Below are 16741 nucleotides of genomic sequence, written 5' to 3'. Positions count from 1 at the left end.
TACATGCTGCCAACATTGTGGTTGTGAAACAGCTGGGCTACCACTAAAAGAAACACAACTGATACAGCATAAGCATCTTTGCTTGGCATTATAGCGCTTTCCATAAGTTTCCCTGATACTAGATGAAACACAATGGATTTCAAGATTTTGAGTTAAAATATATCTGAAGCTGAGTGCACAAAATTGTGCTGATTTTAATTGGTGCCAGGTCTGTTTTATTTAACCACCCAACACTGTTTAGCAATTCATCACAATGCAAACTGCAAAGTTTGATTTTTTTTAATATTTGTTCATGGGATATGAGTGTTGCTGGCAAGGCATTCATTGTCCATCCTTAATTGCCCTTAAGGTGGTAATGAGCTGCCTTCTCGAACCACTGCAGTTCATGTGGTGTAGGTACACCCACAGCGCTGACAGGGATAGAGTTCTAGGCTTTTGACCCAAAATGGCGGTTCAGTTCTAAGTCAGGAAGATGTGTGGCTTGGATAGGATCTTACAGGCTGTGGTGTTCCCAAGCATATACTGCCCTTGTTCTTCTAGGTGGCAGAGTTCGTGGGTTTGGAAGGTACTGTTGAAGGAGGCTTGGAAAGTTGCTGTAGATGATTTATTAAAATAAGTCGCATCCATTTGCTATGGTGCACCAAAATTGTGACAATAATTGTACGAAGATCTATATTTTAATTTAAAATAACTATTTTTTTCAGCCTTCTCTTCCTATATTCCCAAGTGTCATTATCTCTTGTCCCACTCTTCCTGCCAGTCTTGTTTTCTGTCCTCAAGAATTTCAATCTCTTCTCCCTGCTTATGATTTATTTTTGCTTGTGCCTCTTTGACACTTCCATTGCAATCTTGCTTGATCAGTTCTTTTTCAGTTCCTGCAAGAACTTGATGTATTTAACCTCTGTGAATCAATTTGATTTAGCTACTTGACACTAGGACTAAATTTTTCTTTATGAAAGCAGTAGAAAAACAGAAACAGATATTAAGAAGCTTGGCCGTGTTCATTCAAGTGACAGTATTATCATCATGGATGAAGACTAAAATCAAGCTACTATAACAGTTATATATTTGAAGTTAAAACAACATGAAAACACAAGAATACTATACACAAATGTAACATAAATAGTAATATGTAATTTGTGCAACTTCTTTTTATAGACGGAGGGGATGGCTGAGAGCAGTTCCTCTTGAATGAATACATTGGCAACACTAAAACATAACTGTATTATGCCTTTTGCACCTGGTGTATATACCATACTCTTTTCCCACATGTGCACTTAAATTATACAATGCCGAAAGCTCTGAAAAAGTCTGCCTGCTTCAGGAGAACTAATCAGACTTTGAACACCAAAATATTGTGTAAACCAACACTCCAGGAGGTGGTTCTATGGATAATGATTTTGATATAGAAAGGAGTGTTGTCATCAACAAAAGTGTTTCAAGATCTGCCACTGAAGTCACTTCAGCAAGATAAGCAATTTGTCTGGAAAGGGCCATGTTAGCTGTCATCATAGGCCGAAAGTACTTTCTCAACTGTTTCCCCAAGAACAAGTATGTAGAGGATCAACTTTCTGCTGTGGTTGTAAGGGGATGATTTGTGCAGAATGTTGTTGACAAACTCTAGAATCATGGGTCAGATCAGCACCAACTGCTATTTAGCCAATGGATCATTCCATGGGCAACTCCTATGAGTGATCTTCACTTCAAGTTTATTCTCAATCTAACCTGAAGCTAGGTTTAAAGAAGGAATTCCAGAGCATAGAGCCTTAGCTGCCACAACCACTAAAGACGGAGTAATTATAATTAGGGATGACCAAAAAGCCAGAATTTGATGAACGCAGGTGTCCCATGAGCATTGGTCTGGGCTTCTCGATTACCAGTCCAGTGACATAAGCACTATGCCAATTGTTACTTTTCAAATAGAGGATTCTTATGGACTAAAACGCTTAGTAGAATAGTCCCTCAGACTAGTCAAGCAACAGCTGACATAGTCATACTCACCGTACAGACAATGTCCCAGACACCACCTTCATCATCATCCTGGGTCTGTCCTGTCTCATCAGCAGTACTGTCCCACCAGAGGTGGCAGCGCAGTGGTATACGCTTAGGAGGGAGTTGCCCTAGGAGTCCTCAACAATGAATCAGAACCCCATGAAGTCTCAAGTGACAAGGACACAGAACGTACTGGTTGGGGGACTTCAATGTCCATCACCTAGAGCTGGCAAAGTACTGAAGGACATGGCTGTTAGCCCAAGCCTGTAGCACATGGTGAGGGAATCAACAAGAGAAAAAAACCCACTTGGATCTTGTCCTCACTAATTTGTCGCAGATGCATCTGTCCACGACAGTATTGGTAGGAGTGACCACCGCACAGTCCTGTGGAGACAAAGTCCAGGCTTCACATTAGGATAGCCTCCATCATGTTGTATGGCACTACCACTGTGCTAAATGGGATGGTTTAGAATAGATCTAGCAACTCAAAACTGGGCATCTGCAGCAGAATTGTATTCAACCACAAACAGTAACTTTATAGCCCGTCATATCCCTCACTCTACCATTACATTCAAGCCAGGCAACCAATCCCAGTTTAAGGAAGAGTGCAGAAGAACATGCCAGGAGCAGCACCAGGTATATCTAAAAATGAGGTGTCAACCCAGTGAAGCTACAAAATAGGACTACTTGCATGCCAAACGGTGGAAGCAGCATGCAGTAGACAGAGCTAAGTGATCCCACAACCAATGGATCAGATCAAAGCTCCGCAGTCCTGCCTCATCCACTCGTGAATGGTGATAGTTAATTAAACGACTACCCAGAGCAGGGGGGGCTCAACAAATATCCACATTCTCAATGACGGGGGAGCCCAGCACATCAGTGCAAAAGAAGGCGGCTGAAACATTTGCAACCATCTTCAGACAGCAGTGTCAAGAGGATGATCCATTGCAGCCTCTTCCTGAGGTCCCCAATATCACAGATGCCAGGCTTCAGCCAATTCGATTCACTCCAGGTGATATCAAGAAATGACTAAAGGCAAAGGCTACGGACCCTGGCAAAATCCCGGCACGAGACACTGGCATCAACCAAGCAATGTGGAAGATTTCCCAGCTGCATCCTATCCACAAAAGCAAGGCAAATCCAACCCAGTCAATTACTGCCCCATTAGTCTACACTCAATCAGTGATGGAAGGTGTCATCATTAAAGGCGTGAGGTGATGCATTTTGGTAGGAAAAACATGGACAGACAATACAAAATAAGGGGTGAAATTTGAAGACGGTGCAGGAGCAGAAAGACTTGGGTGCATTGGTTCATGGATCATTGACGGTGGCAGGACAGGTGGAAAGAGCAGTTAATAAAGCATATAGTATCCTGGGCTTTATTAATAGGGGCATAGAGTACAAGAGGAGGGAGATTATGCTGAATTTACATAAGACACTCGTTATACCTCAGCTGGGATACTGGGTACAGTATAAAGACAGTATATTAATCATGGGTGACATTAATCTTCATATAGATTTCAGAGATAACCACGAGCAAGAATTCAAAGTGTATTCAGGAGAGTTTCCTAGAACAATATGTTGTGAATCCAACCAGGGGTCAGGCTATTTTAGATCTGACAATGTGTAATAAGGCAGGTTTAACAAGTGATCTCAGAGTAAAAGATCTCCTAGGAAACAGTGACCATAACATGGTAGAATCTAGCATTCAGTTTGAGAGTGAGAAGCTTAGTTCGGAAACATCTGTGCTAAACTTAAATAAGGGTAATTACAAAGGAATGAGGGCAGAGTTGGCTGTAGGGGACTGAAAAAGGAGTTTAGCTGGTTGATGAGCAATTGCAGACATTTAAGTAAATAGTTCATGACTCACAACAAAGATATATCCCAGTGAGGATGGAGGATTCAAGGAAGGGAATAAACTAACCATGATTAACCAAGCAAGTTAAGGATAGTATCAAAGTGAAAGAAAAAACATACAATGTGGTAAAGATAATTGGTAAGCTAGAGGATTAGGAAAGTTTTAAAAACCAACAGACGATGACCAAAAAAAAAATAAGAGGGTGAAAATAAATTTTGAGGGTAAACTAGAAAGTAAAAAAAAAAAATGGACAGTAAGAGCTTCTTTAAATATACAAAAAGGAAGAAAGAGGCCAAAGTCAATATAGACTCCTTAGAGAATGAGGCTGGGGAAATAATAATGGGGAGCAAGGAAATGGCAGAGGAGTTGAATAAACACTGCATCAATCTTCACGGTAGAAAACACTAACAGCGTGCCAAAAATACTAAATAATTATGGGCTAAAAGAGAGGAAGGAAATAAATACAACAACTAGCACTAGTGAAAAAGTACTAGGGAAACTAATGGGGCTAAAGGCCGATAAGTCACCTGGACCTGATGTGTTGATCCTAGGATATTAAAGGAAAAAGCTGCAGAGATAGTGGATGCACTGGTAGTAATCTTCCAAGAATCCTTAGATTCTAGAAAGTCCCAGAGGATTGGAAAACTACCAATGTACCACCCTCATTCGAAAAGGGAGGGAGACAAAAGAAAAGATAACTATAGGCCAGTTAGCTTGATATCTGTCATTGGGAAAATGTTGGAGTCTATTATAAAGGATGTAATAGCAGAACATTTAGAAATGCATAATATAATCAAGCAGAGTCAGAATGGCTTCCTGAAAGGGAAATCATGCCTGAAAAATTTATTAGAATTCTTTGAGGAGATAACAAGCAGGATAGATAAAAGGGGAACCAGTAGATGTATTTGGAATTTGCAAAAGGTGTTCAATAAGGTACTGCACATAAGGCTACTGAATAAGCTAAGAGCCCATGGTATTGGGGATTGTATATTAGCATGGATAGAGGACTGGCTAACTAATAGAAGACAGAGAGTTGGGATACGGTTGGGGGGGGGGCATTTTCAGGATGGCAACCTGTAACTAGTGGAGTGCTACGGATCTGTGTTGGGGCCACAATTATTTACAATATATATTAATGACTTGGGTGAAGGAAATGAATTTTGAGGATGATACAAAAATAGGTGGGAAGGCAAGTGGTGAGGATGACACAAAGAGCCTACAGAGGGATATAGACAGGTAAGTGAGTGGACAAAAACGTGGTAAATGGAATATAATGTGGAAAAATGTGAGGTTATGCACTTTGGCAGGAAGAATAGAGGAGCTGAATATTATTTAAATGGTGAACGACTGAAGAAAACTGCAGCACAGAGGGATTTAGGGGTCCTCATACATGAAAAAAGCTAACATATAAGTTCAGCAGGTAAAAGGCAAGGTAAGTGGAATATTGGCCTTTATTTCAAAGGGAATGGAGTAAAAAAATTGGGAAGTCTTGTTAAAACTATACAAGGCAATAGTTAGACCACACCTAGAATACTGTGAACAGTTTTGTACTGGCATTGTAGGCAGTCCAGAGAAGGTTCACTAGGTTGATCGTGGGGATGGAGAGATTTTCGTATGAGGAGAGGTTGAGTAGTTTGGGCCTGTACTAATTAGAGTTTAGAAGAATGAGAGGTGACCTTCTTGAAACACATAAGGTTCTTAAGGGGCTTGACAGGGTAGATGCTGAGAGGCTGTTTCCCCTTGTGGGAGCATCTAGGACCAGAGGGCATAATCTCAGAGAAAGGGGGCGCTCACTTAAAACAGAAATGAGGAGAAATGTCTTCTCTCAGTGGGTAGTCAATCTGTGGAATTCTTTACCACAAAGGACTGTACAGGCTGGGTCATTAAGTATATTCAAGGCTGAGATAGACAGATTTTTAATCAGTAAGGTAATCAAGGTTTATGGGGAAAAGGCAGCAAAGTGGAGTTGAGGATTATCAGATCAGTCATGATCTCATTGAATGGTGCAGCAGATTCGATTGGCCGAATAGCCTACTTCTGCTCCTACGTCTTATGGCTCTGGGCGCCACATTATAGGAAGGATCCGAACACATTGGAGAGAGTGCAGAAGAGGTTTACCAGAATGGTTCCACGGATGAGAAACTTTAGCTATGAGGATAGATTGGAGAGGTTGGGACTGTTCTCCTTGGAGAGAAGGCGGCTCAGAGGAGATTTGATAGAGATGTTCAAAATTTTAAGGGGGCTACACAGAGAAGATAGGGAGAAGCTGTTCCTGCTCGGAAAAGGATCAAGAACGAGAGTACACAGATTTAAAGCAATTTGCAAAAGAAGCAAATGTGACGTGAGAGAGAGCTTTCTCACAAAACGAGTGGTTCGGGTCTGGAATGCACTGCCTGGAAGTGTGGTGAGGCAGGTTTAATTGAGGCATTCAAGAGGGCATTAGATGATTATTTGAATAGGAACAATGTGCAAGGATACAGGAAAAAGGCAGGGCAATGGCACTACTAGGTCATAACGCTCATTTGGAGAGCCAGTGCAGACATGATGGGCCAAATGGCCTCCTTCTGTGCTGTTAAAATTTTGTAATTCTGTGACAATGCTATCTAGTGGTAGTTATACAGCAATAACCTGCTCGCTTACGCTTAGTTTGTGTTCTGCCAAGGCCATTCGGCTCTTGACCTCATTGCAGCCTTGGTATAAAAATGGACAAAAGAGCTGTGAGGTGAGTGCGATTGTCCTTAACATCAAGGTAACATTTGACCGAGAGTATCATCAAGTAGCCCTAGCAAAACTGAAGTCAATGGAAGTCAGGAGGAAAACTGTCCACTGGTTATCTATCACAAAAGGAGGGTAGTGCTATTGTTGGAGCTCAATCATCTCAGGATATTGCTGCAAAGTTCCAGGATAGTGTCCTGGGCCCAACCATCTTGAGCTGCTTCATCAACGACCTTCCTTCCATCATAAGGTCAGACGTGGGGATGTTCGCTGAGGATTGCACAATGTTCAGTGCCATTCGTGACTCCTCAGGTACTGAAGCAGTCCGTGAGTCCATATGCTGCAAGACCTGGACAACATTCAAGCTTGGGCTGATAAGTGGCAACAACATTCACGTCACCCAAGTGCCTTGACATTCAATGGCATTACCATTAATGAATCTTCCACTTATCAAATTCCTGGGATTTACCATTGACTGGCAACATAACTGGACCAGCCATTTAAATATTATACTTACAAGAGCTGGTCAGACATTGGGAATTCTGAGGTGAACAACTCATCTCCTGGCTCCCAAAGAACGTTCAACATCTACAAAGCACAAGTCAGGAGCGAGATGGAATTCTCTCCATTTGCCTGGACGAGTGCAGTTCCAACAACACTCAAGAAGCTCTACACCATCTAGACAAAGCAACCCACTTGATTGACACCCCATCCACCAGCTTAAACATTCACCCCCTCCACCATCAACCTACAGTGGAGCAGCGTGTACTGTACACAACATGAACTGCAGCAACTCATCAAGCCTTCTTTGACAGCATCTTCCCAACCAGTAACCTCTATCACCTAAAAGGACAAAGGTAGCAGGTGAATGGAAACACCACGACCTAGTCACACACCATCCTGACCTGGAACTATATCGCTGTTCCTTCACTGTCACAGAGTCAAAATCCTGGAACTCCGTCCCTAACAGCACTGTGGGTGTACCTACACCACATGGACTGTAGCAGTTAAAGGCAGCAGCTCACCACCACCTTCTCAAAAGCAATTAAAGATAGGCAACAAATCCTGGCCAAGCCAGTGATATTTACATCCCGTGAAAGAATACATTAAAACATAAAGCTGAATTGCAGGAGTGCTTTGTGCTGATCTTCACCTGCGGAAATGTTATTGCATCCTCTCCAGGTAGAGAAACCACTCAGTTTTGTTTCTCCTTTCGGTGCAACCAATCTGATTTCTCAGCAGTGCACAAAGTTGGGGTTAGTATATCAACTCCACAGGTCTGGAAATTTTATCTCCTATTCTAATCTGCATAACTCCCTAACTGAGGTTCATTTTGTGTCTTTCATACCTTTTCCCCAATAGTTTAACCACATTTAACCATTGTACTGTTGACTGATGCTTTAACAACACTCAGTGTGTTTCTCTTTCTAATTTACCTAAAAGAATGAATCTCTGGCAACACAGCATCCCTCTTCTGGGCGATTTGAAATGTTCTTTAAATTACATTTGGTGTTACCTTTTGCTACTGTACCACTGGGAGGCTTCTAACCAGCACCATGCGGTTGAAAAGGTTGTGAGGAATCAGTTCTAGCATTTTAGCCTTACTGACTCTTGACAGATAAATCACCTGCAACAGGTTCGAAATGGTTACATCTGACAATTTTCTTCCTTTCCTTTCAATGCATTTTTTGTCTCTTCTTCTTGGACTACGGCTCTATTCTTCACGTAAGCAGCCAATGGACACTACTCAAGGAATCTGGCAGTGCTATTAGAAGGAGCATTATAGTTGAGCACAATTTTGTTCTTGTACGTCCACATTCATGCACTTGCATTAAGAGTGGCTGGATAACGATTAGAAGTAGGAGCTCTTGGCTTATTTCCCCTCTTAAGAAGCAGTGAAATCAACTACATAGTGTTCAAACTGCTGTCCCAGCTGAGACAGCAAACAACACAACCCTGTGGTTGAACTTAGGATTCCCTAGGTCTGTATGACTTAGGAATTGCTGCGTTATTCAGCTAGGTCGTCAGAGAGGCCCATATCTCATATGGAGGCCCAAGATTCCTCCCAGTTTCCCTCCTGAGCACCAATCATATTTTGGATGTTTTGAAATTTAAAGCCCCTTTTAAGGCACCAGACAATTGACCTTCTCAAGAGCAATTAGGGAATGGGCAATAAATGCTGGCCTAGCCAGTAATGCTCACAAACCATGGACAAAAAAATAGATTTACAAACTTGTGTGCAGCATTTAACAGGGGCATATGAACATTAAATTACAAAAAAATTATGCAACTGAAAAAACTAATTCAGAGAAATTGCTCAGTATGGTAAAATAGAAGTCATTAAAATTTCCAGATAGCTGAGAATTGTGGAGGATGTTACCAGAGAAAGCCATTGATGCAGACTGTACAAATAGAATGAAGAGAAGTTTATGAAGAGAAGATGGGATCAATCAAAAGGGACATGCTTGAAAAACTTTATGGTCTTTTCTTGTTCTTAAAAGTTATGTTCCAAGTACTGCCACTTTTCTAAAATGGAATGGAGTTACAGGTCATGGTTGTATTTTTAGTTCCTGGATGGTTCTGGCTTGTGTGTCAGAATAGATCTCCATTAGTATAGACTGGGGATGAATAAAGATAGAACATGAATGTTGCCCATATTTCAGGTCCTTTTTATTTAAAAGGAATATTTTGACCCATTTTGTAGTCTCACCTACTAATTGAAGCCATTACCAAAAATATTAGTTGCCCTTAATAAACAAAATATCCAATTTCGTAGCATATAAATTCTCAAAGTATACTTGGAAGATTGACAAATTCATCTTTCAGGAATGTGCCCTGGTGCTATCATAATGGACATCAACATATCAACACAAATCAGAAAAGTTCTCAATGCCATTCTCAGTTAGTCAAAGAGTTTTCCGAAGGTACCCCATAATCTCAAGATTAATAGATCTGTTATTTCATGCAACTAAGTGTTATATTCTAGTATTTCAGCACAAGCATCTAGGCATTAATGTGCAGCATTGCTAGCAATGTTGGATCACTCATCAGCTGAAACTCCTCTAATACATTTTGGAGGGTTATAGAGAGGCAGGTCATTCATAGATGTTCTGAAATCAGGAATAGATTCACAGGATCCTCACAAGATCAATTAAGGCCCAGTGGGGATTTGGTTTGTCTGCTTTTGGGGAAGGAGGGTATACACATTTTCTATTTAATTAGATAAATTAACATTATTCCTTTTATAGCAGTTTCTCCTCATCTATTGACATCAGATCCTCTGAAGTTCAATATAGTTCAATTGTCCTGTGTCTTTACCTATCTACTGGCAATTACTTGTTTTCTTGACATCGTTAACAATATTTTTGTGCATTTATCTCTAAAATTTTTCACCTTACAGTGAAAAATTCATTAAGTTTAAAAATAGAATTCCCATGGATTTTATTGTATACAGAAATAAATTAAGCTTACCTTTTTTTATCCTCCTAACAGGAGCATCATTTTTTTTGATACGCCGTCTCTTGTCACTGGATGCTATTTGCTCTGGTGGAACCAGATGACGAGCGTCATAAGTTAAGCCAACTCTATAAAGATGTCCTCGAACATGATTTGACAAGCCAACTCCAGTGTCAAATACAGCTGGACAGTAAGGGCATGGTCGCTTCTCCGTATGAAAATCAGTCCAATTATAGGTTATATTAAGCGGAGCATCATGTTGATAAAGAACTGGATCCATAACATCTATACATCTAGCATCATCACTATTAAAATGAAAATCTTCATTAACAAAATGGTTGTGGGCAGCATCTTGATACTCTGTAGAGTAAAGGCTTTGGTTACCATAGTCATTGATGCCATAATCATGAATGTCATTATCAAAATCATCAAGATCATCGTCGTCATCACTCTCATCATAAGTATCAAAATCATCATCATCATCATCAATGCCATTTTCGTCAACTATCTGTACCTCAGTACTACTGAAGTAATGAGCTTGTTTATCATCAACATCAAAATCATTCTCAGCAATAGTCACTGCTGTAGCATCATCCACACAGTTACTAGTTTCAAAAATATCACTTTCAGGTAAGTTTTCTTCATCATCACATTCTAATGCATTTACACATGGCTCAAGTTTATTTAAAACCACAATAGGCGCTTTGTGAAACACATCTGGATATTGATCCAAAATATCATTGCCTACGGAGACACTAACCATGACATCCTTAACAGATTTTCTAACTGAAATAGCTCCAACATCGGCATGTTCCGTTTCTCCTGATATTTCCTCATCATTACACTGATGGAAGTTCAAAGTATGTTCGCCATCTGTGTGGTTAGTTTCTATTAATGCAGATGCAGGACTCAAGTCTTTTACTATCCCCACATCATTTTTAGATTTCCCATAAATCTGAAAACCAATAGCATGATCTTTCAACAGGACTGCATTGTTCCTTTTGGCATCAATCTCTTCCTGCTTTCTAACAAGGTCTTGCTGTAGGAAGCTACTCTTTTCGTTACAAGTGTTTAATCCTGTCACAATCTTTGTTGAAGATTTACTGTAATCCAACACAGAGTCAGGTGAGTGATGTAGTATCTTTTTTGTGGCTATATAGCATGGCTTCTGTGTACCAGCATTATCACAGACCTTGCTGTAAAATGCAGAGGAATTCTCCAGGGGTTCAGGTGTTTCAAAATCCCTTTTTATGTCTCGCCTTATGACAAATTTGTTTAGGTATTCAGATTGTTGTGATGTAGCCTTATTGCTCCTCACCAAATTAAACGGTTTTGAGCTGAAGCTAGGTACCTTTGCTCCATGTTCATTTTTATGCTGAACGTGGTAAAGTCGCTGATGCAAGTATTTGACATGCTTTTTAAAAATACTCCTAGCTGGTGTGGTAAAAGGACATTTGCTGCACACATATACACCTCCTGATTTACAGTGATTTAATAAATTTTCTAATGATACACCTTTCAAAGGTTTTTGGCTGGACTTGTTAATAACTGCATCATGAATATAAATTTGATGACCTTCAAGTTCATCCATTGATGCTGCCATGAAGTTGCACTTATCACAGCAATAGTATCTTTTGTCCTTTTCATGTGTCTTAGCATGCTGCACAAATGTTTTAGGACAGTTTGTTCCAAATACACATTGCGGACATTGTAATTTTGCATTCCGGCCTTCATCCTGAAATGTGCGGAGCTCACGGATCTCCTCCATCAACCTCTCTCTTTTTTCTTGATGAAGGCTCCTGTGCTTTTGGAGCGGTGCACGGTCACGAAATGCAATTCCACATTCTTTACATATATATGGTCTTGGCAGATTTGTTTTACTGTGTCCTTCTAAGTGATAAATCATGTGTCTCTGCAAATGTTTTTTTTCTCTGAAATTCACGTTGCATTTTGTGCAGGGGTAAAATGATGGTTCTGTCTCAGTATCATCATCTGATGGCGATTCAGATCCAGTTTGTGCATCATCTATCTGCATAGCACTTCCAGGTGGAAAAACTGTTGAACCAAATGGTGAAGCTTCTTCTACATAAGTGGTTGTGGGTGCACTTGCTCTAGCTGCTTCTAAGTTTTTGACTGGAAGCTTATAATCACTAAAGATCAACTGTTTAATTGCTTCCACAGTTTCTTTGGGAAGATTTGATCCTGTTTCAGCAACCAGGTTCTTTTTTGCAGGCAAGTATTTCGGTTTGACAACTGAAACTTTTGATTCACTGTTTTCCATCCCCTCTAGAGTAACAGCAGTCTTTTTAGGTGTAAGGTGTGTGTCTGCATTTTCTAGTTCAGAGAAATCTACCATCTGAACAATGTCCATTTTTCGTTTTCTTTTTCTTCCAAAGGGCAGATTTGGTTGGACTTGGGAACTTCCATCAACTTGAACAATCCGATCATCCTTTTCTTCTGTTAGCAAAAACTGCATGAATTCTTTTTCAGGGTCCCAGTTTAAGCCATCATTTAAAGTTTCTGACTCACACCCATGAATTCCTGAAGAACTTAAACTTCTTTTTCCCTTCACTTGCCCTCGATTATCTTTTGTACTTTCATTTTCTGTACAATACAATAACTGGCTTGTAGAAGCACCATTTGACTGAACTATAGATTTGTGATCCACTATTGGCAAAGGACTCAGCATTTTAGGCTGTGTATTAACTTGGCCCTGAAAAGGCACTAAATTGGGGACCAGTAACAGAACTGGGGCTGGTGCTAATGTCTGAACTTTATTTGAAGTACCAGACAATGTCGGAACCTGAACAGATTGAACAAAGCAAGATGATGAGCTAGAAGCTGCAACTGACTGGCACAAGGATTGAGAAATACTTAAAGAAACATCAGGCTGCTTTGCAATGGAAGATTTAGTTGTAGAGAGCTGTAGAACCGGCTCCCTCACAGCAGTCCCTATAGGCAAGGTAAATTTTGCATTTGAAACAGTAGGAGCACCAGTTTGTATAAATGCAGTCTGCTGGGCTCCACTTAAGGCTTTTACAGGACTATCCCTGGACAGATGTTTAGACAAGCTTAAAGTATTGCTTTTTGGAACTGACATTTGATTCTCTGTTAAGGTCTGAGGTATACTGGTAGTAACAGCGGTTGATGAGATCTTTTTCTCATCTCCAAATTCGCCTTTAGCACCATGAGAATTAATATGGGTCTTCCCACTATCTGCATTAATCATCTTGGATTCAGAGCCTTCAATTTTGTTAATCCTGAAAGTCATAAAAAGAAAAGTTAAGTTACTACATATGTACATATACAAAACAAAATCTACTCTTTTAACTATCAATTTTAATAACAATGATTCTCTTGAAATTCAAAGACCATTTAAAATTAGAGTGGCTGCTGGCATAGAAAAATACAATTATCAGTTTATTGGTAATAAAATAATGCATACAGGCAAGTTATCTTAAACTTAACTTATAGTTACAGCATTATAGAAGTTCAAGACAGGCCCTTTATGGAAGGATATAATAAAACACATCCACAATGCAGATCACTGAGACAAAGTGTACAGCCTAAAGGTTTTGGCCCATACCTGGTATACAAATCTACACCATAAATATAAATGTCAGCTAAAATACTACACGAAAGAGCTGGTTAAACCTTTTATTCCATTTGTGTATTTCTACATGCATCTAAAAAGAGTAAACATTTAAATAAAAAATACTGTTAAACAATGTCAGGTGCAAATTAAATTAACTTAAGCTGTAGATTTCTACCTGTATTGTAGTGAAATGAGTACTCTGTACAATATGAAATGAAGTACTGGTGAATTATGAAACAAATTTAACCTTTACAACTCCGTGGTTTGCAAATCTTTCAAAATCTCTAAATACACTCAATTATATTACTCAAACACAGCTCAACGGAATACTTAAAATAGACAATTATATTTTATTTACAATATTTTTACATTAGATTAACTGCACAACTGAAATTATTATAAAGACCTAAATCAACTTTGAATTAAAGGTGCAACTGCTTCATCAACCAAGAGATTAGTGGTTTCAACATCTATTACATCTACATCTTGTCTGTTGCTGAAGAAAAACGATTCCTGCTGTCTTTCTCAAATACTGGGAACTTTAATTATGTGTGAAGAATCAAGATTCCACACATTTTAGTTACAACCTTCCTGTTTCCCCTTCAAAACTCTCAGCTGCTGCTAAAATTGACCAATTTCCATGGGAACAAAATACACTTCCAATGAGATCATATTCAATGTTATCACTCTAAAATGGTGCTAAAACAGTTCCCAGCATGAGTCTCTGTGTTAAATACGCAGCAGAAGCTAAGGGGTGGGCACGTACAAACAGGTGCTAAGAATCACGACTGAAAATGTCAATGAATAGGAAAACAAGCCTGGAAATGCTATAATGTTTGTCTCATTTACCTTAACTGATTTTAATCAATATGAGCAACCTGTACAGAACAAGTGCTGTAAAATTAATTGCTGTGACAGTGAGCACTGGGAGTTTTATAACACATCCTTCCTTCCAAAAGCTCTCATTTAATTTGTAATCAAACAGAAAAAAAATAACAAGCATTTAAAACCAGCTGCAACACTCAGAAATGGTGAAAGCTTTAATTTCAAAATGACTCTGGTGTCCAAGATCCATAGCCAAATGTATGCTCAGTTAATTTAATATGCTGTACCTGTACTAGCTTTTCTCAACAGGAAGCGACGTTGCTAACGAAGTGGTAAATTCAGTGTTAATGAGTGGTGGCTTCACTGTTACCACCTCAGAGGTAAAACCTTCCGTGCTCTATATTCTACCCATCTGTTCTGGTGTTAGGGGTTCAAAGAAAGAACAGACGTTTCCCATTTAAAGCAAACTTCAATGGTACCCACTGAACAGCAGGATAGCAAACCCTCACAATATCACGAATGGTCTCAAATTGTGCTTCTCATTATTAAAAGTATTCTATTAAGAGCCCTCTCTACAAGTTATATAGAAACAGCACATTCAAGTCCTTTAACTGCACAGCCTATGTACTTATAGATCAATGTCCAAAAAAAAACACTATCCAATTAAATTTTGTAAGCTCAGCAAAATTCACAAAATTAAAAGATACCGGTGCAATGTAAACATAAAGCAGTACAAATTCATTGTACAATTATTGAGGGTTTTTGACAAGTCATTAAAATGTACAAATTACAACATATTGTTAAGAAAAATGAACACAGATGAGCATTGTGCATCATCATGTAGCTTCCTAATAGAAGTGCTTTTTTTAATTCTCAGGATATAAAAGCTGTTGCTTTGTCATGATCTCACTAACATAATGAACATTATATCATGTAGTTTAATCCATTTTTTAAAACACCAGATATGTTGAATTCCCTATAATATTGCATGTGGATACCTTCCTTTAAAGCTGTATCAAATTCACTAATACAAAAATATTGCTCATGAACAAAACATGTACATAAAAGGTCAGACATTTTCTTTCATGATGACAAGAGACTATAATGAAGCTATCCTTATTGACTTTCCTTAGAAATCTCAAATGTCAGTATTTTTGCAAACTATCAGCACTTGCTATAACACCCATATTGCACTACATCTTGAGGTTACTGCAGAAAAAATGAGGTGATAATTGCATATTAACATAATTATTCTGTAATCCCTTTGAGCAAGCTTCCTGGGTCATTTAGTAATACAGATTAAGTACAACCTTTCTGTCATCAGTGCTATGCTGCCCACTTTTTGTTCTCTAATCATCATTTATGATAGAATATTCCTCTAATATTAAATTGATATTACGTGTAAATAAAGAACATTTTCTATCCTTACTGTCAGCTAATATTTTTGATTAGAACAAAGAATCCAGACACAAAATCATAGAATAATTCAACAAAGCTAAAGACAATAAATGTAAATACTTAAAAAAAACTTCAAGTCAATGTTGCACAGATAGTAAGCAAATAATGGCATTTTAAAAGTTGGGTATTCAATTTTGCACATATTTTAAAAATTTGTTTAAAAAAGATCAGGGTTAAACTACACGTTACAATGTTCATGACAAAACAAAAACTTTCATATCCTGAGAGAAAAAAAACTTCTATCATTAGGAAGCTACATAAAGCACAATGCTCATCTTCTCCTATGTTCATTAAATCTATCTTTGTCCTGAAAAATGCTCCAACCTGCTACAGCAATTCTCTCAAAGACACCGTAGGACAAAAGTACACTGAACTACCATCATTAAAAGCCTTCGTAACGAAGCAGTTTGGATTCTCATGAATTTATAGATCAGTCTGAAACTGAGGACTAGTTCAGACATTGTGGTCGTTGAAGCTAGTATGGTTCTTTCTTCCTGCTTCTTTTTCCACCAGTCTTTACCAAAATAACAGCATGATATTTGTAGAGCATAAATTATCAAACTGACATTACTATGAACAGTACATTGCAGCTGGTGTCTCAAAGAGCCAATGAGGTGAAGAATGGGTCCCATCTACACACAGCGAAAACAAACTGCCTCAAGCTGAACTAGATAATCAGGAGAATATGGTGAGTTGGAAGACTCCTCAATTAATTACAAGATGAAAAGAAATAAACTGAATTCTTCCATTGCTGGATCACTGAGTATTTGACCGAAGAAGGATAATGAAAGAAAAACAAGATATAAAATATGCTGAAGAGAAAACAACAGGGACAATAGGAT

At 38.8% G+C, this 16741-nt stretch overlaps 1 protein-coding gene across 2 annotated transcripts in view; it reads right to left on the bottom strand.

Moving 5' to 3' along the window:
* LOC121289185 (zinc finger protein 644-like) overlaps nucleotides 1-16741 on the bottom strand; it is a 131127-nt gene that overhangs the window by 10972 nt on the left and 103414 nt on the right. For both annotated transcript variants that reach the window (XM_041208374.1, XM_041208373.1), the window contains one exon: nucleotides 10037-13281. In XM_041208374.1, coding sequence (XP_041064308.1) covers nucleotides 10037-13281 — 3245 coding nt within the window. The remainder of the gene's footprint in view (nucleotides 1-10036; nucleotides 13282-16741) is intronic.

The sequence above is a fragment of the Carcharodon carcharias genome, chromosome 16 (genome assembly GCF_017639515.1).
Source record: "Carcharodon carcharias isolate sCarCar2 chromosome 16, sCarCar2.pri, whole genome shotgun sequence".
NCBI lineage: Eukaryota > Metazoa > Chordata > Chondrichthyes > Lamniformes > Lamnidae > Carcharodon > Carcharodon carcharias.
This window is presented reverse-complemented; position numbering and strand designations above follow the sequence as displayed.